Source organism: Leptosomus discolor, chromosome Z (genome assembly GCF_034619465.1).
Source record: "Leptosomus discolor isolate bLepDis1 chromosome Z, bLepDis1.hap2, whole genome shotgun sequence".
Lineage (NCBI taxonomy): Eukaryota > Metazoa > Chordata > Aves > Leptosomiformes > Leptosomidae > Leptosomus > Leptosomus discolor.
Window position 1 is genome coordinate 66,787,313 of NC_141419.1, and position 26,182 is coordinate 66,813,494.

Genomic DNA, 26,182 nt, shown 5'->3' on the forward strand with positions numbered 1-26,182 from the left:
CCAGCTAAATCCTTGTGCTTGCTGGAGCACAGAGACAAAACTGGGCACCCATTAGCTATCCCCAAATACAGAAGAGGTATGGAGAACAACTCTCCTCCCCAACTCTCCTCAGACTCCAGAAATTATTAGGTTCCTCTTGTTGCATATCAACATTTCCAGGCTGTTTTCCACCTGGACCTTTTCTAAAATTTACCTGAGCATTGGTTCCCCCCATCCCTGGTCAGTACTCATGACTGTGGTGATGGGAGGTGAAGGTGTATGTCCTGCATGCAGTATTGTGCATGTCTGCAGGGACCTCTAACCAGAAGAGCCTGCCTACTGTTTAGGAAACAATGCTTTACAGACTGTCACTTCGCATACTGCTGGGATCCAGCAGCCTTATGTGGCTCCCCCTTCCCTCCACCTTCTCCCAGAGGCACAGCCAAGACCCCTCAGATTGTGGAGACTTGTCACAATGGTGCAGACGGAAGAAACATCATGTGTAGGGGCAAAGGAGGCAAGCAGAGGTGTGGGCTGAGATCTACTGTGGCACTCAAATTATGAGTGCCTGGAGCTGAAAACAATGCCCTTCTCATTCTCTTTCCTCCTCGATGGAATAAAAGAGAGAAAGAGCTGCAGCCGTGTGCCCTCCTGCTGTTTATCTGCACGGTTGTGCTTGCTGGACACACGTGTGAAGCAGGTGAAAGGCTTGATTGGGGGAATGTAAAGCTGAAGCAAGCAGTTTTCCATTTCCTGTGGCTGTCATGAAAACTGTGGTTATTTGTTATTTTGGGTGGTAAGTAGGACATACCATGGTGAAGCTGATGTTTCTTGTGTCCGCTAGTCACCACCCCTGGGGTCAGGAGTCCTTGGGCTCAGGCAGGGGAAGTCCTGCCAGGAGAAGATCACTTACTAAAAATGAGATGCTGAACTGCAGTTGTGGTAGAGGACTAATAAAAATGAATCCACGCCTGTTGATTAGCGCACACTGTAATTTCAGGCACACCTTCCTCTGAAACTGGTTTCCTCATTTCCTCCTGAGGACACATGTGCTAGAGCAAGAATTTAATTCAGCAAGAGCCAACGTTTTAGGCTTACAGAGAGATCTGACACTAAAAGTAGATATCTCAAGGGATTTGAGGCAAACTCGCCTACAAGCCTACCCCTAGGTACTGAAGTATCTTTGGACACTAGCTGCCAGTGTTGAGGCATTTAGACTCTCAGATGTAGAAGTGCAAAGAGACAGATTAGAAAGAGTTCTTTTGAAAATGGGCAAAAGTTGTTTTATACCGACTTGTTGTCATTAGCATTTTCTAATTTTGACCTTCAGATCCCCAGATGTGCATATTTGTACAAGGTAAAATGATAAAACATTTCTCATATGTTCCACATACAACCCTCTGCTCTGCCTAGTGAATATTTTAGTGACCTATTTACAACAAGCGGTTTTTGTTGAGCAGAGTACGCAAATGCAGAGGGAAACAGAAGCCCTGTCATCCTTGTGACAATTAAACGTCTGTGTCTATTTGTGTAATCCACCCTCTCAGCCTGATAAACAAGAGCCTGTGCATGGGTTTTGAAAGGAAGGCGACCGTCACCTTGTGTGATCTGAGTATTTTCTTGCATACACCTCAGCTAGCCTGTAAAACAGGTATGTCTCAGACTTTGCATGGAGATTTTGTTCAGGACTCCAGTCTTACCTTGAATTTCATTCTTGTTTTTTAATCTCTCTCCTGGGGCTTAATCAATATAATGTTTCCCTTTCATCTGATTTCTACTTTTAGTTATTTTTTGAGTCATATACTCAGCAACTAATTGCATTTCCATCTCTCTTCTTCGTGGTGCTTCCCTGTATACCTTCTTACTGCATGCTCGATGAAGCAAACCCTTGGGGGTGCCTTGCTCACATTTGTTTATTCCAGGTAATTTACAGGGAAAAACATTAGTCCAAGCAAACACTACCAATTAAATTGAAAGCTGATGAATCTATCCTTATTACACGTGATTTTCCTCTAACCACCTAAGAAACTGGTGTGGAGCCTTCTCTATAAATGCACATCCACTTTGGCCGCTGTTATTTGTTGATCTCATTTTCTTGAGAAAACTTTTGAATGAACAGGTAGGAGGGTGTGCCTTCATTTTTCCTGGGTTTTCAGCTATGAGTATGAGATATTTCCTTTTACAATAGCTTTGCAAAACGTATGTACAGTAGATTGCTTTCTTAAATAAAGGCCTTCCTTTCCATTTACCTTTTCAAAGTCATTGTTAGTGAGTTCAGGACAATGTTTTATTTTACAACAGTCTAGCCTTGCTTACACACAGCTGACAGGATGGATCAGCTGAAAACACATTTTTTCTGTAGTGGTAACAATTTATCTCTTCAGCTAGCTCTCCATCCCTTCCCTGAGACTGGCCTTTGGTTTGTCTCCTGCACAATGTCACTAACTCTGGATCTCTGCCCCACAGCTCTCCTGCTCACTGCTATGTCCACACCACTGGAGGATGCAATGGACACCTTGATCAGGATTTTCCATCACTACTCTGGCAAAGAAGGAGACAGACACAAGCTCAGTAAAGGAGAACTCAAGGAGCTCCTCACCAGTGAGCTCACTGACTTCCTTTCAGTAAGATGCAGTTCCTGAACCTCTGGAGTTACTGTTTCATGGGTGGGATAAGCAGCTATCCAAGTGTTCAGGAATAGTATCTCCTTCTGCAAGGCAGAAGGAGATGAGATCCTGTTTGAGAAGTGTGTTTTCAGAGGGTGGTCCAGCTCTGGTGCCCACCATGTGCCACCAGCAGCAGAGCCAGATACCTGCGCTCTGCTTACTCCTCTGTGCTATTGAGCAGGAGGGCAACAGCAGCCTAGAAACAGTAGCAAAATCAATGCTAAATCAAGCTTTAATCAGGTTTTTCTTTGTTTGTTCGTTTTTAGTAATAGGGCATAGCTAAGTCCTTTGAAGAATTAAATCCAGCAATCAGTTCTCATGAGACAAGAAAGTAGCTTGTGCACAATGGCTAGAAATACAGTACAGTGCCTGTATGCCCTGCAGAGAGATGTCAAGAAAATCCTTTCAGCGACAAGATGCTGATCTGAATATTTCTTTGCACATTTGTTACGTTCTGCATTACACAGCATGGATGCTTTTTACATAATTATGACCAGATTCATAGTTGTTTTTCTGTATCCTCTTAATTGTAAAAATTGTTATGAGCCCTGTCACCACGAGCAGGATTGTTTTTATGTTGTAACCATTTCCTTGAATTGGATTTTCTTTAAATCTTAGCTATTAATTTATTATTACAAAATTCACTGTTCTTACTCCCACTGAATAGGATTGTTGTTTGCTAAGCAGAGATCTTCTGAATGTGATGAATGGATATATAATATGACCACTTATGAATAGCCTGTTGAAAATCTAAGTACTGTTTGTTAAGGGGTGATACAGAGAAATGCACATTATAGATCCACCTTGTCAAAAGAAATCAGTGCTCAGCAGTTCCTAAAATCTGTTTGATTCATTTCAGAGCCTATTTGGTACCTGTATTCCTTCTAAGAGCTGCACTGTCTTTGGTTTCTGTTGCTGTGCACTTCTGGGACTCCAGACCTATATTTTTAATGCTGTGGTAATGCTGCAGCTAGTGGTATATTACTATTCAGGTGCATATTTCATGCAGCCTTTTATTTAATAGCACTGGGCTTGTGACATAGCAGTGGGTTGCACTGCTGGGTATGTCAGAGTTACACATTCAAGATCTGCACAGCTAAGTCACTTTTCTTTCTCCTTAGGGCCAAAAGGACGCTCTTCTGGTTGATAAGATTATGAAAGATCTGGACTCCAATAAAGACAATGAAGTGGATTTTAATGAATTTGTCGTTCTAGTTGCTGCATTGACTGTGGCATGTAATGATTTCTTCGAAGAACAGCTAAAGAAAGAGGGATTTTAAACATGGCCAATAAAATCAATCTCCTGGCCACAAAGGCGAGCAAAGCATGCCTAGTTAGGTAGCCCTCATCTGTGTTTAGTGAATGTAAACCATCAACCCTCCAACTGTTACTGTTGTAAGACAGTTACAGAGCAGATCAGCAGCTGGTATAAGCCGGACCAAAGCCAGTTTATACTACTTGAGATCTGGCTTGTAATACTTTCAGTCTTTGCACTGCATGGATCTGTCACATGCATTCATCAGTTGCCCAGGTCAAGGGCTTGGGGTGACAGATTGTTTGGCAGGAGTTGAGACTTCTGTTTCTTAAATGTCAGTGGGAAGTAAAAGGCACGGGAATGTTACTTATATACTTTCTGAATTGGAAAATTCGGAACGAGACATCAAACTTGCAATTTAGTTTTCAGTCATTCTATAACAACCATGTTTCTGCAGTTCAAAATGAGCAGCTTGTTTTTTGCTCAGCTCTGCTTATTCTAAAGCCCTTTTTAGATGCTGCTCCATACTTCCCCACACTCTCATGTTTCAGATGTGGTCACAGCTGTCTCCTGCCGCCTGAGCAGACGGTACGGCTTGCCATTGTTACAGGTTCATTTCCCCCACCTCCCCAGCTTCAATTTTGTTGTGTTGGCATTACTGCGTCCCAGTAGTCCACCTCTTCGTTCAGCATAAATGAATTTATTCATATGATAAATTATTCAAATACATAGAAAGTTTAGTCCACAAACTGCTCTGAGGGCTGATGGAAGGACTGGGTCTTTAGGGGAAATGTAAATGCCTTCTGCTTTCACTATTCTAGCACCCTTAAAAGGAGGACTTTTAGAGGACCACTTGTGAGGGTTTTAATGACAGGATCCCAGGGTACAGCTTTGTAATGTGAGTCATCTTATGGAACAATGGTTTCAGCTCATGCTGATCCAACCCACTACATGGAAGTGATGCAAAAGGGGCAGTGGGAACCCATGGTCAGATGTGGGGAGAACAGGACAATCCCTTTTGGTATTAACCTGCTCTTGTGTTGAATCAAGAGTACTTCTACACTCTTGTTTGAATTAAACATACTTCCAAAGCCCTCTGAATCCTCAGTGGTAGGGTGTGATGGCTTTTCTCTTGCATGGAGAGAATGCATGCTCTCTCTTTGTTCCTTGTTATTTTATTGGTAACTTGAGACTGTAATAAAAGGTGTCTGAATTAAATAAAGACTTTCTGTTTGTGTAAGAGGGCAGTAAAAAACAACCCCCAATGAAGACATGACCTGCTAGGCAATATTTGAAGAATGTATTTCACTTGTCTCTCCTCCCCAGACCCCTGGACATCATTCAGTAAAGACTGTAATATTTGTATAAAATCAAATATCATTAAGAAATTAATTTATTATAAGAAGGGGAATATATCTTGTCTAATAAATCTAACAAGGGGCAGATATCTTCCTAAGAAAGGGGCCACCACCAAATGATCTTATCCCAGAAAAAAAGACCTTGCAGTGATGTCTGAGCCACTGTTTGCTGCCTCTTTAACTCTTCAGTGACAGAAGTTATATAGGATTCACAGAATATCTTCTAGGGGAACACGGCAAAATGTATTAGAATAAAACTGAAAACAGTTGCACAACTTTTGCCCCCTGCAATGTCACACACCTCAATATTATTGCAGTTGTTGGGCCACAACGGCAGGAGTATGAGCCAGAAAAAGTAAAGACTGCTTTTATTGTTCCCCAATAGGACCTGCAGACTGTTGCTAGTCTACAAGCCTTTCCCCTTCCTCCAAGGGGAAGGGAGAGAAGAGCAGCTTAAACCTTCAGCTGCAAGCTAAAGGGATAAGATTGTCCCAGCAAGGATCAGTTTCTTCATTATGACTTTTGAGCAAAAGGCTTTTTGGAAACAAGCTTCAGGAAGTTCATAAACCATCTCCTCGTTCCTGATGAGCCTCTGGACACATAGCAGCCCATGTGCTGAGCAGAATTATGCTAAGTCACAGCTGGCCACAGCAACGTGCCCTGGGGTCAGGCAGCAAGAGCTGCTGCTGTGACAGAGAGGGTCAGTGGAGCCATCTCATCAGCTGAATTTACTAGGGATTGAGTGCAGCCTAATTCCCTGTGGAGGGGGCTTGCTTGCACACAAGCTATGGGTGAATCAGAGGAAAATTACTCAAATCATTTTTATTCCAACAAAAGTTTTATAAAACCTCGTAAATCACCCTTTTTGGCTTGGCTGGTTAGGTTTTTCTTGTTGCCGTTTTCACTGCAAGGACAACTGTTAAACTCTATCAGCTTTAAAGAAGAAACCTTTTTGCACAAAGACTGGCAACCAAGTAGAAAGGGAAGAAAATGGCACAAAGCACATTCAGGTGCTCAGAAACACAAAGCTTTGTCACAATTTTGGGTCCTGAGGCAAGGAGCTTGCCATCCTAATCTTGGGCCAACCATGGGCTGACCCGCTGTACCAGTGGGTCATTCCTCTGCTGTTCTTTTCCCACAGGAGACGACAAGTGCTGTATTACTAGACACTCCTTCCAAGGAAGGTACCTGAAGATCACTGGGAAGTTTTTAATTGCCTCTGAACCAGAAAAAGCTGTGAGCAGCCTCTTTTTTGTAAGCAATCCTCAGGAAGGAGAACTGGATTGAAGGCACTTACACTGGCTGTGCAAGACAGTGCTTGCTTGTCCAACCTTTCTAGGGCCACTTTGTCCTGAAGATGTGAACATTTTGGTTTTAGCTTCTCTCAGAAGGGAAAAATGTCGTCTTCAAACATGAAGGCAGTATTTTTTTCTCATTGTTTGGTGACACTTTTCCTGCTGACTTCCACTTTGCCTGTAGTTCATGAATCTAGGAAGCACTTTGAATTTCTACATGCAGAGGAAGCTTGCTGTGTGGCTTTCTTCAAAATCGCTCAGCTTTGGGAATGATGTCTAATTACAGGCATTTTTTTCGTTTGTGTTATTGGACTGTCTGAAAAATTGATAGAAAATTGAACACCACAATATGGCCTCATATTTTCAGGTTACATTAAAGACCAATAAAAATACAGCAGTGCCAGACAAGATCTTTGCTAGCTGTTGTGAGATTGTTTCACTTGACATCTAAAAAACAGATTTTCAGAAGATAAAGTATATTATCTTGAAAGCCTCAGCCCCTGACATTTGCTTTTATTTCAGTTCAAAAGGGACTTGAAGTGCCAGTGCACCTAGGTACATGAAGCTTGATGCACTATTGGTAAATGGAATTATAAACTCTTTAGATTCGGTATCCAACTACAGATCTCGAACAGCTGTGTATGCCACTGCTGTGATGACAAGTGCTTTGCAATGGAGTGGTCCCTCTAAGCTCTGACTTACCACCCAAGTCCACTAGGAAGGCACAACCTTTTTCAGTCTACAGCAGTGTAGAGGGTGTCAAGCACAATGAGATAATCATCATCCTACCACATCAGTTCATCCTTGCAGAGGTGAAAAACAAAGTTGCCTGGGATTGTGGGAAGGGAGACAGAAGTGACACTAGAAGACCCCAACAGAACAGATGATGTTTCCAGGTGCCAGAAATGTCATTATTTGCTTTTCACCAAATGTCATTTAAGAAAGAATTGCAAGTTATTGCCAGTGACGATTTTATACATACGGATACAAATCTGGTGTTGCACTTGCAGGGATGCATTGAATACATGGAGTATCTGTGCTAACCTGCACTCACTAGCAAAGGAAATCTGGCATCTCCAAAGCCTGTTACAACTGCTGGGCAGATGCAGAGCAGCACATGCAGTGTGTGCAGCACAGCCCAGTGCTTTGTCTGACATGCCTGCCCGTTTGGTCTGGGAAATCTGGATGGGGCTGCCTTTCAAATCCCGGTGGTTATTAGTGCATTTACTTCTCACCCTCAGCACACCAACACACAGGCTGGCAAACTCCCTGGTCTATCAGTATGGTGCATGCTCTGTTCAGGCATGCATACTTTTCCCTTAGCAAAGCAAATATTTCCTCCTGGGGCAAAGGCTCCTGGGTCTGCCCCAGCACCGCAATCACTGCACTACCACAGATACAGGGCCACAGCAGCGTGTTGGGTGTACGCAGTGTGCGTGGGATGGACTGTATCATCTCAAAACCTGGTGCATGTATCTCAGCGAAGCACATCTTCATGACATCCCAAGCAGCCAGGGAATTAACATGTGGTACAGACAGGCCAGAAGAAGGAGGAGAAGAGCTCTCCTGTAGCAATGCAGATCCACCCCAGGTCACTCAGCAATCCAAGGCAGAGCTCCTTTCCAGGCTCCATGCTGCAGCACAAAGCAGACTGCAGCCAGGAGAGAAACTCTTAGGGGCAGCCCCGAGCCCATCGTCCCAGCTTGGCAGCACACAAAAAACATTCAGCTTCTCTCCTATTTCAGCCCTGAAGATGTTGGGTAAAAGGTCAAACACAAAACTTGTCTCTAAAATCAGATTGATCTATATAAAGGTTTTTGACTGGCAGGAAGATTTGTTAGACTGTGATGTGACATCATGCGCATGTCTAATAAGGATTTTGATTGACAGGCCAACAATTATTAGATGTGTCTTTAGGAATAATTAAGTCTGTTGAACAGCACTGTATTATTTGAAGAAAAAAGGGGTCACATTTTCAATTTTATCTTTTTTTCTGCCACATGATGTAGCATGAGAGATTATGTTTCATTTATGATCCAGTAATCTGTTTTCTAAGCTAGATCCATCCATGTCCTTTCCTCTGAGTTGGGGTGTGGTGGGTTACAGGCCCCAGACAGCCGTCAGAGGGAGCACATGAATGAACTTCACCAGATACATTAAAAAAACAAAAAACAAACAAACAAACAAAAACAGAAAAAACCAAACCAAAACAAAAAAACCCAACCAAAAACCTGCAAAACTTTCCTTTTTAAATACCAACTCTCAGCCACCTGCAATCAGTTGTGCACAAGAGGCAACTCCCAAGGAAGAGAACTGCAGCTGCATCCACTTGTTTTGCCTTCACAAGTAGATTCTCAGCTGATGTAAAACGACAGAGCCTATTACACTTAGTGGCATAATTTTGCAACAGCTGAGGATGTGTGCTTGAGTCTTTAAATTAGCCTTCGATGGAAAGCTGTGTTTCTGTTAGCTGGTTGGCTAAATAAGGACATGTCTGTAAAATTGCAAATGTTGCAACAAGGCAGCTAAGAGGAAGACAGGAGGACCATTTGCTCAAAGCACAGTTATTTGGGGAAAATTTAGTGGAAAATACTCCTGTGATACACCTGCTTTAAACTCTAACCTGTCCTCTCAGATCGTGGTTGACTCAATGGGTTGCAGAGCAACTTGCCATAGTGTAGGTCTCAAATACCTGTCTCTGCAATGTACCTTAAAGCTCCATGTATTGCTCTGACTCTACATTCCTAGCAGTTGCATGAACCCAGAAAAGTGCTGTGTGGCAATGTAGAATAAAGGCAGGAAAAAGCTGTGGGTAGAACATGTTGCAAAGAGCAGAACAGCAATTGAACCACCTAGAGCTTTAGTTAAGGTTGTGTTGGCAAGAAGTTGAGAATGCTGCAGGAAGGTGCAGGTTCTGCAGCTCCAGCTGGAGACATTGAGTAGCAGCAGCAAATAAGTCCCTGTGGCTGAGCAAGGGGTGGCTGGACAAGACACAGGGTTGGAGAGCTCCATCCCATTAAATCCTTAACACCTTGGCTAGATGAAAACAAAGCTCTTTTTGCCCTAGCATTAATGACCTAATTCTGCAGTTGTCACTAAGGGAAAGTGGGTTTTGTCAGTTTTGGTGCCCCAGGAATAATATTAAGTGAAGGAGAATCATCAGCCTTTGAAAACAAGTATGGTTTCTGTTTGAAAAGAAAAATGCTTTTGGCACACCTGAGGTAAAGATGGTCTGTGACATTGCTATCAAAGGTGAAGCTGTCTTTAGACTTCAAGAGGTTTAAAAATGCTGAGCAGGTGATTTCAATGTCCTTCAATGCTTATGATTTTTACACTGACCCAAAATATTCCAGTACTTTCACCTAAAAGTGTTTGGCACTGCAGCCTGTATAGTATTAAGGATAACTGTTAAGGAGTCACATGCGTGTGAAAAATAAAGGACTATGTGGAAGAAGCAGTTGAAATGATAAATATACCATTGTGCTGGGTATGCTGGCATCTCTTATCTGACTCATATTGACTAGTTGAATTGTGTAACACTCCACTGTGTTTCTGAAATGGGCCCATTACTGTGATGCCTAACTCTACCAGAGACGATTGTGTTGACTCACAGTTTTTTCCCAGATGAGAAAGACTCAGTCAAGGAGATAGTCACTTCAGCTGAGAAATACTTGTCCTTGGACAGGAAAAATATATTAAAATACCACTTATCGAAGTGGTGCTTTGTCAAATAAAAAGTTCCTTCTTCATAGTGACCCAGATCTAACGAATTTTGGAACATGACATGTATAAATATTAAGATTTCTCAATACATCTGAAAATTATGTACTGCATAATAAAGTGAACTCAGCATTGAAAATAAGGTGACAAATGTTCTAGTAACCCAGAGCTGAACATGAAATTTGGGAGAGAAGGAACAGGAGCTGTTGCTTGGGGCAGGGTCACTGGGAGAAGGCTGCAGCAGTGAAAGACGCTGCAGCACCGTGTCCTCTGCAGATCTGGCACAGGAGATGACCTGGGCCATGAGGAGTACGGCCACAAGCAAAGTCCAACCATAATAACCGTGCCATGTTTTGGAAAGCAGGTTGTTCTTCTGAAAGGGCACTGTAACTGATTGGAGCGGCCACTGCAGCCAGTAAAGGCAAACACAACCTGATTTGGTCCATAGACATGGACTGAAGGAGGCATCTACTAAGGTCCCTTGCCTGGGAGCCACTCTGACACCTGTGTGTGGCTCTGGTGTTGAGGTCTTTCTGCACCAGCCCTGGAGAGGGGAGGTACCGTGTGGGGGATCCACAGAGGAGGCAGGCCCGGGCTAAAATCAAACAGCTTGGCGGATGTCCAGCACCTCTCCTAACACCAGAGCAATGGTAAGTGCCTTCGCCAGTCGTACCCTCCCACGTCTCTCCTTGTGGGAAAAAACTTTTCTCTGCTCCCACGTCTTGGCCTTGACTGCTTTGTGTAGATGCTGGGTTGAGTCACAGGCAGAGCTGGTAGTGATAACCACCCTCAGGGTAATCTCAGTGTCTGAATATAATATTTGCTTGATTATTTGTAAGCCACTAAACTGCGAGCTTCACAGTCTTTGCTCTTACTCAATGCCATAAATAGTGTTAATTCAACACTTATCATCAAAGCCTGCATGATGCTGATAGGCTTTCAGTTCATAAATCACATGCATTTGTCATTTCTCTAAACCACTCAATATGACAAATCACACATCTCTTGTGTCAAACTGCCCAGAGTTAACAAGCTATGCTTACTTCACCTTATGGAAAGTTCAGCTCTATTTAAAGCCAATTTAGACACACTCAAAGAAGTCGTAATAGAAGTGTTGCTACAGAGAGATGTATGGCAAAAGAGGCTTGCCATACGCAGGACAGAGCTGGGGCAGACGAGTAGCAACGGAAGTCAGTGACGGAGATGCCCACCAACTGCAGAGGGACGAGTCCTGGGCTCAGGTTGGGTCATGGACTGTTGAGAAACCTGCCTGACACTGAAACCAACACAAGAATAAAGTCATGAAGTACAAAATGTGATCTCGGACTTGGTGTTTCTGCTGCTGGGAAAGCTCTCCTTTGGTCACCATTGCAACTCTGACTGGGTTTCTGTAAAAGGAGCATTTCAAACCATTGACAGGGACAGTCAGTTACTTCAGTCATGTTGAACTCTACCTTTCCTATTGCATGTCGATAGCCTGGTTGCTTAAACTGTGTTTCCAGTAGTAAGCTGACACATTTTGTAGAATGGGCAGTTACCCGCTGATAACTGCCATGACAACAATCTAACTCGTTTCTCATATGCCACAAACAGTACCCAAATGTAGTCATGATCACAGCCACCATTATGGTCCCAGGCAATGTGACAGTCGCAGTTTGGGTCCACCAGTCCATGGGGCCTTTGGAGATGTTAATAAGCTCAACATTTATTTTTCTGGGTCTGCGCTATGGATTGCCTCCTGGAAATGGAATGTAGTAGTGAATGTGTGTGCTGGATACACGGGGTGATTTGGCAGCAGGTATCTTGATAATTAATTTGTCCTTATCAGCAATGATAACACAAGGCATAGTGTAACCTCTTGGTGGACAGGGGACCTGATGGTTTCTGATGGGATGTGGCTTCGAAGTCTTTCAGGACCAACATGAAGTATTCGATAAGTTTGCGAGTACTGAGTATGGATTTTGTTACCCCAGTGTTTTCTGTGGTCACTTATGGAGTGAGGGAACTGGACCAGAAGGAGGAGCTCCATATACATTTGTCTCTAACTTCTCAATCTCTCAGACAGTTTTTGAAGCAAAGTCCTGTGTGAGTCTGTATGAAGGTTATGGCTTCCTAATGACCTCCAGAACTGCAATTTTCCATATAGCCTCCCCCTTGCTTCCTTTTCTGTGGTGTTATTTCAGAGCAATAACTGATTGCTAGCATGCAATTAAGTAAGGACAGAATAAAAAATTTAGCCCTCTCTGTAGCATTTCTGACACTTCAGAGCCACTAGATTTCTTTCTTGCCTTAATCTAGGCAGTGGGATCACGGTTCAGGAACAATTTACTGAAGGATTTGCAACCAGTTGAATGGCATATATGTATAATAAACTACAAGTGCTATGCAGAAATCCCCTACCCTGCAAAGACACCGACATCAGTGTGAGACCTGCAGCCACACAATAAAAAGCAAGGACTGGCTCTAGTACTACATCTTCCAGACACCATGAGGGAAAGGAAAATCTAGTCCCTGAATTAATTCTGAGTTACAGTGGGGATGAGAGTAGGGGAAATAAATGTAACTCAGCACAATGCTTAGCAACTGACACGATAGAAAGTTTAAAGTTCAGCCAGACATCTCACACAGTGCATCACCCCATACTGCGTCTCTTCAGACAGCACTGAGCAGCAGTGAGAAATCAGTGTCAACAGCTGAGGATGGAGTGCCCATGGTAGGAGAAATCCTCTTCTCCTGAGGAGTCGGTGATGTAGCACTGTGGACTTGCTGCTGCTCCTATCAGTACAAGAAACTGCTGGGCACAGACAAGCAGAGAGGTCCCCTTGGGATGTGCAGCAGCTGGGCTGCTTCCTGTGGCATGAAGTTGGAGCCTGCGTGGGGTTGCGTATTTACAGGAAAATTAACTCTTGTTTAAGATCCTGGTGCTAGATGGAGGTTTGGTCTGCTCTGGCTGCTTGTGCCAGCAGTCAGGGTGCAAATGAGGAGGGAAGTGCTCCAGAAGGGGAAAAACCAGTGGGTTTCGATTACAGCCTGAATCAGAAGAGTGCTGTTTTCAACAAGTAGCTGGTAGGAAGTCCAGGACCTGTGGTTTGTACAGGCTCTCCAAAGTCAGCAAACCTCAAGGTTTGTCCCTTTACCTAGGCACAGGGTGAGATGTCCTGCAGCTGAAATTTCCACGCTAAGTGGAGGGAATGGGGACCACAGCCTGCAGTGTGTTTGTGGTGAAGCAAGTGCTGAAATAAAGTTATATTTTGCAGGAATTTAAGCACAACAGGTTGCTGTGTCAGTGAGCTGGGGACTCAAGGGACCCTTTTGAAGAGAAGAAAGGGTTCATAACACCTGGCCCCTCTTCACATCAGGGGTGATGCTCTTGGTAGTGAGATTTCCCTAAGGAGTGTCTGTAGCTCAAGCACTGCTCACTAAGAAATCTCACTACCAAGAGCATCATCCACAATCTTCCTGTACCAACTACCTTACCTTTGAGGAGAAGAAATTGTATTTACCACCTATATTATAGCACAGAGCATTGCTTGATCACCACGGGGGAGAGTAAACGGGGTTTGTTTCACTGCTCTCTTTATTCAGCTGTATTTTCTCCACCTCTCACCACAGCTGGGATCTCTCCTCTGCTATAATATCTTACAAGACACCTACAAGCCCGGAGCGTGAGGCAGAGGATTTCCACTGTGGGGCTTGGGGTCCTCCCAAGCACGTAGCTGAATGGCGTAAAAACCCCACCCACGAGCACTGCTTTAACAGCCTGGGGCTCTGCGAAGGCTGGGGTGCCCCAGCAATACCCGCTGGAGCCATAGCAGTGTGGGGTAGATGATACCCTGCAAGCAGCCCAGCCTCTCACCAGCACGATGGTATCCCATTGCTTCTCCCAGGGAAAGGGGCTGCTCTCAGGGTGAGTTATGGTTGCTAGCAGTGTCATAGTGTGAGAACAACTGGATCATCTAGCCCCTAGCAGGGTCAGACTGGGAAAGTGTTTTACTGTGTTATATAATTTGTAATTAACAACAAAAAATAACTGTCCTACAAAGTGTTAACATGACTCAACCCCATGAAAGAAAAGTGACACCCTCCTCATTTGCCCAAGGGTTTGTATCACATTGAAGGTGCTTTTTCCTGTTGAAATGCTGCAGGGATGTTTTGAACCCTGTTTAAACTACTGTTTTTTCTCTGCTTTGCTAGATGCAATCTCTTCTCCTGAAGAGCGTGGTCTCTGCTAGTGGCCTTAAACAAAAGCAGCACCGGAGCAGAGAAAGGGAGGTGCAGAGGGGAAGGGGACCTGTCAAACCCTGTGAGGAGGCAGCAGCATTGAGTGAAGAGGTGATCCCCCATCCTCTCTTGCCCTCTAACAGCTGGGATGTAGGGCTGGGAGATGAGCCCCCTCCTTCCCCCAGGACTGGTCCCCTTTGGGGGTCTGTCTGCCCAGGATCCACCCGAGTCAGGTGGAGAGGGACTGCAAGGCAGAGCCCCTGCCAGCAACAGCAGCTGCGCCTCTCTGCCTGTGGTTCCCTATCCCCATCCCAAATACTTGCTTTCCATGGGCATTGGAGCTGCACAAAGGGAAGCATGTAAGAGTTTCGGGGCTGAGGGCAGCCTTGTGTTTGAGCACACAGGGAATTACCCCAGGTACTGGGAGGCTTTGCAATGAGGTTGGGCAAGATGTCGCTGTGCTTCATCAGCTCCTGCTGAGCCTAGAGCTGAAACGCAAAACAGAAGGTGATGCACAGTAGATGACAGGTTGCCTTAGAGCCTCTGTTAAAACCAAGCTCTACATCCAAAGCAAGGGACATCTGAGTTTAGCTTTTGCACTGACGTTATATAGAATATTTGTAACGCTCAAAGCAAGCTCCTGCAGGTGTTGCATAGGAAATACAAAGCAACCACAGGTTCTGCGTGAGTAAAAAATTGCAACAGATATGGAGATGGCTCCTATCCTCCCTCCCACTGCCCTGTTGGCTGCAGAGGGACAGTCCCCACACCTCATCTGCTAGGATATCCTCCAGCCACTGGGGCTACCTGCTTGTCTGGACACCTCCACCAGTAAATGCTATGCTAGCCTAGACCTCAGGTATTCATGGGCAAAAGTTTAAAATATGTTGACATTGCTGTTAGTATGTTTTATTACAAGTAGATCAATTTAGAGCTGGTTTAATAGACAATCATATTGGTTTAGCTGAAGTGTCATTCATCCTTCACTCATTTTTAGAGCTGAATTTAATCAAATCTTCAGAATTGGGACTGGGTTCTGCAAAGTGCCTCAAAGATGGGGAGTGGAGGGATCATGCTGTAATTCTAACTTTCTTAATCTCTTCAGAAAGTGAACGTGTGATAAGATAAGTGAATGAGGCTGGGCTCCCCTGCAGCCCCTCCTGGTCCTGCAGGATCCCAGTGGTTTCCAGGGCACCTCTGACCACCCTCATTAACCTCCCAGACATCCTCTGGTGCAAGTTGGGACTAAACCCCGCAGTTTTCCAACAAAACTTGTAATTCCCAAAGAACTTCAATGGATTTCAGATTCCAGACTCCCTTGGATAATCCTTGTCTAAAATCACAGTATTTTAACAGTTCAAGGCAAGTACATGAAGATGAATTTATTCAGTCTTCATTCATGCAGTAATTAACTACTCAGTTCTACAAAGAGTTTTAACAACCTTTGAATGCAACTTGATGTCAAAGTTAAAAAATAAATTTTTCCATTCCCTTAGTATTTTTATGCCCTTAAAACCCACACAGATACGGCAGATTCACAGAAGTGCTGTGCAGATATGGAGCAATATTATAGTTTACACCAAAGCAATCCAAAAGAAGAAGAATTACAGCATAATAAGGCCAGAGACACAGATGTATAGACAGAATAAGATTTATTTATTTGTTGTTCAACCAACAAGTTGGGTGAAACAGCAAGCAAATGTTTCTGTCCACAAGCCCTAAACGAAATCAGAAGGAGCAAACTTAAAGCTTTGCAAGTTCAGATCATATTATTTCTAAGGTTTGCTGAATCAATGTGACAATTTGACAGGGAAGCATAGAGTAAAAGGAGACATTAGCAAGAAGCCTGAGATGAGAAAAGGGTAGTTATTCTCTGCAGAGTATTGATGGTTCATCCCAGATCAGAGGGAAACAAGAATATACCCTAAAACTAATATCTCTGCTGAGTTCCTGATTTTTAGTACTCTGCAGAGCTATGAATTTTCATCCCCAGGTTCATCTTTTGAAGGTGTTTCTCAGGTTTCCCTTGAGGATGAGGGCTGGAGCAGTATCAGCTGTTTTGTGAGGAATATGCCCTTTGGAACCCCAAATTTTCCTAATTTCTGTATGAAAGACATGCCTGCTGTGGAGAGCTGTCTGTTTTTGCCTGTGTGCTTGCTGCAGAGCCCTCGTGCCCCAGCTGCAGGCACAGGACCTGGAAGCCAGCAGGTCTCTCAGCCCTGGGGGGATGCTGGCCCCAGGCTGCAAGCCTGGCTGGGATTCAGGGGCGCCCATCCAGGCCTGGCCAGTGGGAAGCACCTGACACGGGGGCTGCAGAAAGCTGCATGTCACAAAGCAGCAGGGCAGAGCCAGAAAGCCTTGCAGGTCCAAAATGCACTGGGACTGGAAAGCAGGAGAAGAGGAGGAGGGAGGAAGGCATGCTCCTCGTTCCTAGCTTTGGAGTAACTGGAAATAAGCACACTGTGCGAGTACCCTGGCTGCATGGGGATGGGCCCTCCCCCCAAGAGCTTTTCAACTCCACCAGACAGACAAGTAGAAGGACACATGCCAGCAAGGGGAGTTTGACTGGCTTGAAAATTTGTGGCTGTGATTTGGACCCTTGTCATGCCCACATACTGTGTCACTGCAAGAGGAATTCAGTTACCATGGGTTACCCTATCAGTACGAGGACCAAGTGCCTCCCCTCCCAACAGCTCTATAAAAAGAGTCTCTCCAAGATACCCCAGCGGCTTCTGCCTACCAGCGCAGACCAGGAGAAACTTGGCTGTGAGGAGAGAGGGAGGGCTGCCAGAGGAGGTGTCAGCATGCCGTCTGCTTTCCAGTTTCAATGCCACTTCATTCTCATCTTCCTGGCAGCCTCCAAGGGGGAAACCAGATACCTAGAGGTGAGCAATAGAGCTGATGACTAAAGTGCCTTGCTGTGCTTTTAGCTGCGGTCTTCTAACTTGTACTCCCAGCTTTCAAGCATCATGATTTTTCCTCTCTCCCCTCCTATTCACACTCCTTCTACATTAAACCTACACCTGGGTAACATCAATCAACAGTCCTGTTCCACACCCCCTCCTGTTTTTATCCTCCCTTTTCTCAAACTTGCATTTTTGCTGGGGATTTAAGAGACTCACTGCGCACTGAGCCACTAGGCTTACCTCTTAGGTTTGTTCCTCTCTACTGCAGGTTTTCAGCTTTCTGACTGAGCTCTTCCACAGCTGCACTGTTTCTGAAGGAGGGATTTAATCTGCTGGTGCCTGTTCTTGAGAGGTGCAGGGAGGGGGCTGCATTTCACTTTGCCCCAGCCTCTTCTTGTCCTCTTTCCTTCACCAGGTGAGGGATGCTGGTGAAGATGAGCCCTTTCTACTCCTCAGCGAAGATTTGAAGCGAGAGCTGTCTGCAGGGCAGATCTACCGACGGTCACTCCGTGAGTTTCTTTGGTGCTCTTCTGGGAACCATCAGTGGGTGGGAGAGTACTGGGGGGAGCTCGGAGCTTGGGGAGGGGAAAGGGGATATTTGTGAGTGACAGAGATGCAGGCATTTTTTGCAAGGGGTGGGAGAAGAAAGACAAAAAGTTAAAATCTCAGAAAAACTGTGCTTGAGGGCTCCGAAAAGAGGTTGGGGCTCAGAGTTGAGGGTGCCTAATAATAGGAGGAGGATGGGGACTGTCCACCCATGTCCCTGGGCAGGATCACGTGTCCAGGGGATGGTGCAGGTGGAAGAGTTGTGATTAGAGAGAAATTTGAAGGACCAGGGTGTTTGTGCACTTGTGCACATACACACACACACACACAGAGAGTTTTCTGCTCAGAGATACTTCTACATATCATTCCCCGACACCCACCCATCACACACTTGTGCTTACACCTGTGAGTTGCTATTCATCCTCTGATGCTCAGCAGTTTCCTAATTGCTTCAGCTGGGTCTCCCTCTCATCACCAGCCGAGTCTCAGTGTGGGGGTCTCTCCCCGTTCCCCCCCTTCTATGCACCACAGGAGCTGGTGCAGGGTCTCCCTCTCCAGCAGGCTGAGGCAACAGCCCCATCTCTTTTTCTCCAGGGTGCATTGACATGCTGAGTATAGAGGGGCAGTTCACCTTCACTGCAGACCAACCGCAGCTGCACTGCGCGACCTTCTTCATTGGGGAGCCTGAGGAGCTCATCACAATAGACTATGACTTCGTAAACATTGACTGCCAAGGGGGCGATTTCCTGAAGGTAAGAAGCTAGCAGGTCCTGCTGCACTTCCCCTTCCTTGCTCTCATCTGACATGTGAGACATTTGCTACATGTGTGCATGAGTGTGTGTGTTTGTGTGTGCAAAACAGGCTTTCTAAAAGCAGCCATCTCTGGGATGGCTGTTCCTCCTTCCTGTGACAGTTTGGGTACGTCCCCCCTGCCACCAGCACCCTCCTGAAGCAAAGTCAGACTCAGGCTGAGGATCACTTTCCAACTTGCAACATTGGCTCTCCTGGACTTTTCCAGGAGCACCTTTACTGAGTGTCCATACATGGGGGACTGACTAAAAAGTTTGGTCAGTACAAGCCGAGCCCCTCAGCCCTGTTAGGAGGGTTTTCTCATTGCATCATGAATCACACAAGCCCTGCAGATAATGATACAGCTCTTTAAACAGCAGTTACTTCTCCAGGACCTCCACTTGCAAGTCACTTAGCATCAGCTTATTAATGAGTGGATTGTTGCAGGCTTTCTTTCAAATGACCCCACTAGACTTTTTCAGGACATTGACTCTGAACAGGAAGAGGTTTGTGACTCAGAGCCATTTGTATTCCAGTATTAACAAACTTTACCAGCGCATTTGATGTTGACCAAGATCTGAACTCGGCTGAGTAGAGAAAGAGAAGTTTGACGGCCCCTGGCTCTCCCCCTCACCTTGCGCTCTGCCTTTTGCGCTGCAGTGGCCATGCACAGCATGGACCCCATCCCACCCAGTGGGAGGAGGAGGAAAGCTTCCCTTCAGCCCTTTCCTTGTCTCCGTCTCTTAGAGATGCTATCTCCCTGCTCGCTTCACCCTGGGGAATCCTGTCCCTCCATCCTGTACCGCTGGCCAGGATTTCTCCCTACAGTGCTGCAGAGAGGCCGATTTCAGCCTCTTGTGGATCCAAGGATTTTTGTACCTAGGCTTACACCCACTTATGGAGGCTAGAAAAATGCCCAGAGATCTTTGAGCCTTTGTAGAGGTTTCCTTCCTTTGATCATGGTGTTGCCAGTTTCTAAATAGTACTATTGTATTTATAAAAGCAGGTTTTCCCTGGTGTCCTTTGAGCACCCACATCTCATTACATCAGAAAATTTACAGTTATGACAAATCCAGAGACTGATCCTGCAGCTTTTCCATGAGGAAGTCCCACAAATACTCACATTAGGATTACTCACTAAAGTTATGGCCGGATCTAGTCCTTGGATTTTCGAAGTATTGAGTGGACCGTACAAGGAATTACTGGGTGAGAGTGTCTAGGAGGGAATTGAAACAGCAAGACAGGTAACTGTGCAGCTATACTAGAGTTAATGCAGATTTCTACTTTTGACACATTTCCTTGAAGACAGTGAGGGCAAATTGTCGCTATTTTTGTTGGGAAGGAAAGATTTGTAGAGGTTGCTGCTTAAGGTCCAGCCAAGTAAGCAGCGTTTGCTCTGCTTTCTAGAGGTTAGGATGAGCTGAAAGTACAGATGCAAGAGAGAGCAATACCTCTGCCAATAACTTCTCCCCAAAGCTATATCATATTCCAATACCTCTGTAAGGTCTCCGGGCCCACTAGCAACAAGCTGTAAAACATGGATGGTAGAAAATTACAGGGCAGATCAATGGACTTAATGCCCAGAGTCTGAGAGGGTGATTTACGTTTCATGTAGCTTCCAAATGAAAGTGGTAAAAAACTCCTCTTAGTAACAATGAAATTGGAAAAAAATTGATGCAAATGTCATGATGCTGGAGCAAAAAGATCTGCTTTCCTCAAATAAAAGCTCACCAAAATTGTCATCTGAAGGACATAAAGACAACATTAAAAATTATATATATCCCTTTCCTAGATATGGATTCAAGCTTGAATAATTAGTTAAATGCTAGGAAATCAATAAATGCAAAGAATTTTTTTTTTTAATTAGTGGCTTTGAACATGCCATCTGATGTTAGAATAGACCAGTGTTTGTAATACTTCATGCTTCTGTTACCTGCTAACAGAGTGATAAGCAAAAGTCTTGTTTACAATTATTGAACCTCTGTAGGTATTTGATGGTTGGATACTCAAAGGAGAGAAATTTCCCAGTTCCTTGGACCATCCCCTCCCCACTTCCCAAAGATATGTAGACTTTTGTGAAAGTGGCAATATTCGGAGGAGCATCAGCTCATCGCAGAACGTGGCAATGATGTTCTTCAGGATTCACCAGCCAGGCAACGGATTTATTGTCACAGTCAAGAAAAACACCAACCTTTTTCGTAAGTCTGCATTTTATAGTATCAAGTGGGCTTGCATTTGGGGCAGGAAGCAAAATGCGGCTTTGCATTGACTTCTCTTGCTGACATTATCTGCCCTGACACAGCTACAGTAACACCATTGGAGCCATGCACACCTGCACATCTGAAGATTTGACTCAGGCTGAGTGTGTGTCTCAAGAAAAAAGAGTAAGCGAGGTGTAAGAGATAACTTAGGCATTTCTTCCATACTCAGGACCAGAAGGCTCTTTCTTTCAAAGAAGAGCTCTTCTAATCTAATATTGTCATGTCCCAAGACATTTGGCTAGAACAAATAGTATTAATTTAGAGAGTTTAATCTCAGCAATTTCTAGATCTGGGTGAACAATGTGGGAAAAATTACTTGAAAAAATTCAACAGCAGAAACAGTGTATTGAATAGTTATGTGATAGTTATAAGTGATAGATGATCCCAACGAGCTATTTGCAAGTTATTTGCCTAAGCCTGTGAACTGGCAAGGCACAAATAATTGTCACTTGTATCATTTTTCCAAGAGAGTACAGGACGTTTAACAATTATTGTTCAAGCCAGTCTGCCTCACCATGCAAAGGATGAAGATGACAGCACATCTGCCCTGTCTTTACTCTGAGTTCAGAGACAAGCCTGCAAGCTGGGTCTCCACAATGGTGTGGCTTCATACCAAGTCTGCCTGGAGGATCCCTTGGGTTGCAGATGCAGATGATGAGCTACTGCTTTGCCTGAACTGTTAAATATGAGCTTTGAGATAAAATCAGCATGTACCCACGCTAGTTTCAATGGGATGTTTTGTAGGGTAAGGAACTCCAGTTAAGAGGAGCAGAATAGGACTTAGGGTTTTGCTGACAATATCAGACAACAGTGAGTCAAAGGAAAACAAAAGCCCTGCACCCATAGTTAGCCTCCTTCAAACTGGCAAACAGCACAAGCCCTTGACAACACGAGCTCCTGATGTATGGATTTGGAGTGTGAGCTCTCTCATTGACTGCTTCACCCTCAAGTTCTGCCAGATCTCATGCTACATGGGCAGGGAATTTTTAGGGAACAAATGCTATGCATGAAGCCCAGAAAATACCACATGCATATTTTTCAGCATTTGGTTGTAACTCTCAGTAACTAAACCATCTGTTCTTTATTAGTATTGAAAGTACACAATTTTGCTACGTGCAGAGTGATGACTGCACAAGTAACTCTTGTACATTCTCCTGTGCCCCAGCTTGCAATGTCATCTCTCAAACTCCCTCGGGAAGGTTTACCATGGTCATTCCTCATCAGCACAGAAACTGCAGCTTCTCCATAATCTACCCTGTGGTAATAAAAATATCTGATCTTATCCTGGGACATTTAAATGGCCTATTTTTAAAGGTGAGTTGTTTGTTTCCTCAGCAATTACTACCATGTGCAGTGTTCCTGGGCATGGGAGAGGGAAAGGGGTGAAAGAGGGACAACCTCTGGCACTGGCTGCTAAGGCACGTGTGTGCTGGACCATGTGTGCACACACTGAATGCTCTGGTTTCCCCCCAGAGATGAAAGCTGTCTGTCTCTGTCGCTATTGTCTCTGTTGCACAGGCAATCCAACTACGCAAACTACCATTAATGCATGTAAATATTGCTTGCCATAACAAAGGGTAAGAATTTCATTAGAAAGAAAAGAATGCTTTCCTGGAGAGCTGTTTGTCTGTATTTAAACTAATGAAAGCAGCAACCACTCTGAACAGTGAAAGGAGACACAGGTTAGGTAGGGAGGTACTAGCATGGAGAAAATACAAACATGCTCACAACTGAGTCACTGCTCGACATGCTGAGCATCCTCTGCTCCATCTGCTCTGAAGCACAGCACAGAGCTTAGGTTTGGCCACAGCATTTGGTGCTTGGTGACAATCAGACAGGAGAGGACAAGAGCTGCTGGTGGTATCCTGTGCCTGGGAGGCCTCAGAAGGTGCAAATTCCAAAATATCCAGAAGGATAGGAGCAAGAAAGTTTGTTTTCTGCTGCCAGTGAGATTGGCATGCTAGGTCCTTCATAAGGATTGCCAGTGTCTGAGCAAACCAGGCTTTGAGAGATGGGCGAGTTGACTTATTCAGCAGTGGGCAGAAAAAGGACAACAGCAGGAGGACGATAAAGAAATTAGTGCTTAAATAGCACCATATGGGTGACAGCCCATAGGTACACAAGGTGTCCGTGCAAGAAGTTTTTGGCAAACAGCATTAATTTTCAGGAAAAGAACACTTGTGGGTCTAATAAACAGCGAGCCCTTGTCATAGAAAACAACATTTTTTGTTTAATTCCTACTTTAATTAAACTTTGCCAGAATAGCACATTTTAGGAACATATATTGTTTAGGAGTAAGTATGGTATAGTGGAACTTAAGCTCCTCCCTGGCAGCTGAGTGTGGGCACATGTGCAGCCCGTACCTGTATTAATTTGATTACATGTCTAAGCAGATTGCTTATCTGCACTAAAAGCAGTTGAATCAACAACTTAACTACTTGTCAGTAATTTTCAGAGCCTACTTCAGTCTTTGGAATCCATTTAGGAAATTAACTAATGTCAACTCGAAGTAGTGCTTCTCAGGATGAGAACAGCCTGGTTTCAGGCAGGTTTGAGCACAAACGACTTCTAAAAAATATTGTTGGCTGCAATCATGCCTAGAGAACTGTTATCTTTTGAAGATAATTAATAAATAACTTTTGATCTCTGCCTTTTTAGAAACCATCAGCTGGCTGTGCAGGAGTGGGAGATTTCATAGAGCTGCTAGGAGGAACTGGCTTAGACCCATCCAAGATGTTCCCATTAGCTGATCTCTGTCACTCTTTTCACGGGTCTGGTAAGAGCTCCTTCTTCCACTTATCTCCACGTGATGAAATAATTAATCAGAAGGTTAATAATTAACCAGAATTAACCAGTGTGCCCAGGTGGCCAAGAAGGCCAACAGCATCTTGGCTTGTATCAGAAATAGTGTGTCCGGCAGTACCAGGGAAGTGATCATGCCCCTGTACTTGGCACTGGTGAGGTCACACCTCAAATACTGTGTGCGGTTTTGGGCCCCTGCCTACCAGGAGGACATTGAGGTGCTGGAGCGTGTCCAGAGAAGGGCAACGAAGCTCGTGAAGGGTCTGGAGAACAGGTCTTACGAGGAGCAGCTGAGGGAACTGGGGTTGTTTAGTCTTGAGAAGAGGAGGCTGAGGGGAGACCTCATCGCTCTCTACAACTACCTGAAAGGAGGTTGTAGTGAGGTGGAGGTTGGTCTCTTCTCCCAATTAACTAGTGATAGGGCGAGAGGAAATGGCCTCAAGCTGTGCCAGGGGAGGTTTAGATTGGACATTAGGAAAAACTTCTTTACTGAAAGAGTGGTAGAACGCTGGCTACCAGGCTGCCCAGGGAGATGGTGGAGTCACCATCCCTAGAGGTGTTCAAAAGGCATATAGATGTGGTGCTTACAGACCTGGTTTAGTGGTGGGCTTGGTAGTGTTAGGTTAATGGTTGGACTTGAAGATCTTAAAGGTCTTTTCCAACAAAAATGATTCTATAATTCTATTCTATAAGGTGTCATGCAGAGCCCCCACAAACGTGGATTTCCTGCTAGACTGGTGAACTTCACACGTAGCAGAACATGAGAGCTAAAGCCATTTGAGCCTGTAGCTGGGCTGTGTGATACAGCACAACCATCTTCACTTGCCCCTGCAGTAGTCATTATAACAAGATTATGTTATACATATTTTTAAAATGCTTGTTCCATGACACATATAATTATTAGTGTGTCAACAGATAAATGAGCCTGGAAATTCATAACAAATGAAGGCAGAGTGGTTACATTTTCAGTTAAGGAGTTTTTCCTCACTTAGTGTTTCCAAAGCCTCCTTTTCTGCTGCAGGAGTAACACATACTCCATATGGTGGTGAGTCCATATATTGGGCACTGCCATTTGCGTTTGTCTTGCTGGGATTCTCACATACCTTTGTTACTGTGAAGAACCTCCTTATGCACAAAATCACTTATCCCCCTAACAGGGAACATTTAAATGTTGTTAATTTTGGATGTCTTCAGGATAGGGTGCCATTACACTTACCCATTTCTTGCGGTATCTAACAGTAGCATACCTTCCCAAGTGCAAACATGCACAGACCTCTGTGTCATGTCTATCTACAAGTAAGTGAGACTACAGGAGGATGGAAAGTGAGTTGCATTTGCATGAGTAAAGCTTGTAACACTTTATTAAATACTCAAGCCATTGTAAAGTAAAACTAACTTTACTAAAAGCAAAAAAAAAGTACAAAAGAAGGTACACAGGCAGCGATACCACCACAGGCCAGCCATTACTACACACAAATTTGCTTTGTTTACAGACTTGCATGTATCAGTGCTTTGTAATTCCCAACACTACATGTCTCTTCTCCCGCTCTCCCTCATATAAGTGTATCTTCATATCTCCTCTACATCTCATTTCCCTAACTAGCCCAAATGAAGATTGGCTGTGACAATACCGTGCTGCGAATGGTCTCCAGTGGCAAACACATCAACCGTGTGACATTTGAGTATCATCAACTCGATCTGCAGGAAACAGAAAACAGAAAGGAGAACAGCATTGAGGAATTCTGCTTTCCTAGTATCTGAGAAACCAGGCCAGACATTTTCACATAGCTAATGAAAATAAGGTTCTGGTGAATTAAAAAACCACATATTTTTCCTTTAATCAGCATTATCGAGCCTTTCTATGTTACAAGCATATTTCTTTTTTCATACAAGTCAGTCATTCCCATGAGCAAGCAGGAAAAAGGAACCGATATATTAAGTTTTCTTAGTATCATTATATTTTTAATGCAGTATTTAAGCTCATTTACCACTTCCAAAATCAATAGCAAGAACGGAAGGCTATGTCTCCCATATACATACTATTAGGAAAATAGGCATAAACCCTCTGCGTAGTCTGAGGACATATGAAACCCACAATAAGTATAAACTTCATGCAGCAACTTCATCCTTTTATATCAGATACAAACAAAAAAATTAGATGGTGGAATGCATTTCCAGTTTTGTAAGAGGAAACCCAGCATTATTGTGTGTAAAAACTACTGGTTTGTTTATGACTATAACTGTACTATTTATTTCTAATGACATATTTTTAATAAAAATTTATAGCATGGAAACTTCCTTACACTAATCCAAACATAAATAAATACATTCAAAGAGTTGGCAAAACATTACTATGTTATATTTTTCTGAAGAGCTCTTTTGAC

General features: G+C 44.2%; 2 protein-coding genes across 2 annotated transcripts; both read left to right on the top strand.

The window, feature by feature from the left end:
• Positions 1-2,462: 2,462 nt before the first annotated feature.
• Positions 2,463-3,925, top strand: S100Z (S100 calcium binding protein Z). The gene is made up of 2 exons (XM_009954481.2): positions 2,463-2,603; positions 3,767-3,925. Exons 1-2 carry the CDS (start codon positions 2,463-2,465, stop codon positions 3,923-3,925), a joined length of 300 nt encoding a protein of 99 aa, XP_009952783.1.
• Positions 3,926-17,298: 13,373 nt separating this feature from the next.
• Positions 17,299-25,559, top strand: CRHBP (corticotropin releasing hormone binding protein). The gene is made up of 7 exons (XM_009954482.2): positions 17,299-17,379; positions 17,816-17,909; positions 18,541-18,698; positions 20,723-20,933; positions 22,162-22,310; positions 23,655-23,772; positions 25,402-25,559. Exons 1-7 carry the CDS (start codon positions 17,299-17,301, stop codon positions 25,557-25,559), a joined length of 969 nt encoding a protein of 322 aa, XP_009952784.1.
• Positions 25,560-26,182: the final 623 nt, after the last annotated feature.

Excerpts from the sequence above, each read along its gene's own strand:
- S100Z (XM_009954481.2), top strand. The coding sequence starts at position 2,463 with ATGTCCACACCACTGGAGGATGCAATGGACACCTTGATCAGGATTTTC. Across the intron at positions 2,604-3,766 it reads AGCTCACTGACTTCCTTTCA|GGCCAAAAGGACGCTCTTCT; the intron begins GTAAGATGCAGT and ends CTTTCTCCTTAG.
- CRHBP (XM_009954482.2), top strand. The coding sequence starts at position 17,299 with ATGCCGTCTGCTTTCCAGTTTCAATGCCACTTCATTCTCATCTTCCTG. Across the intron at positions 17,380-17,815 it reads GGGAAACCAGATACCTAGAG|GTGAGGGATGCTGGTGAAGA; the intron begins GTGAGCAATAGA and ends TTCCTTCACCAG. Across the intron at positions 23,773-25,401 it reads TCACTCTTTTCACGGGTCTG|CCCAAATGAAGATTGGCTGT; the intron begins GTAAGAGCTCCT and ends TTCCCTAACTAG.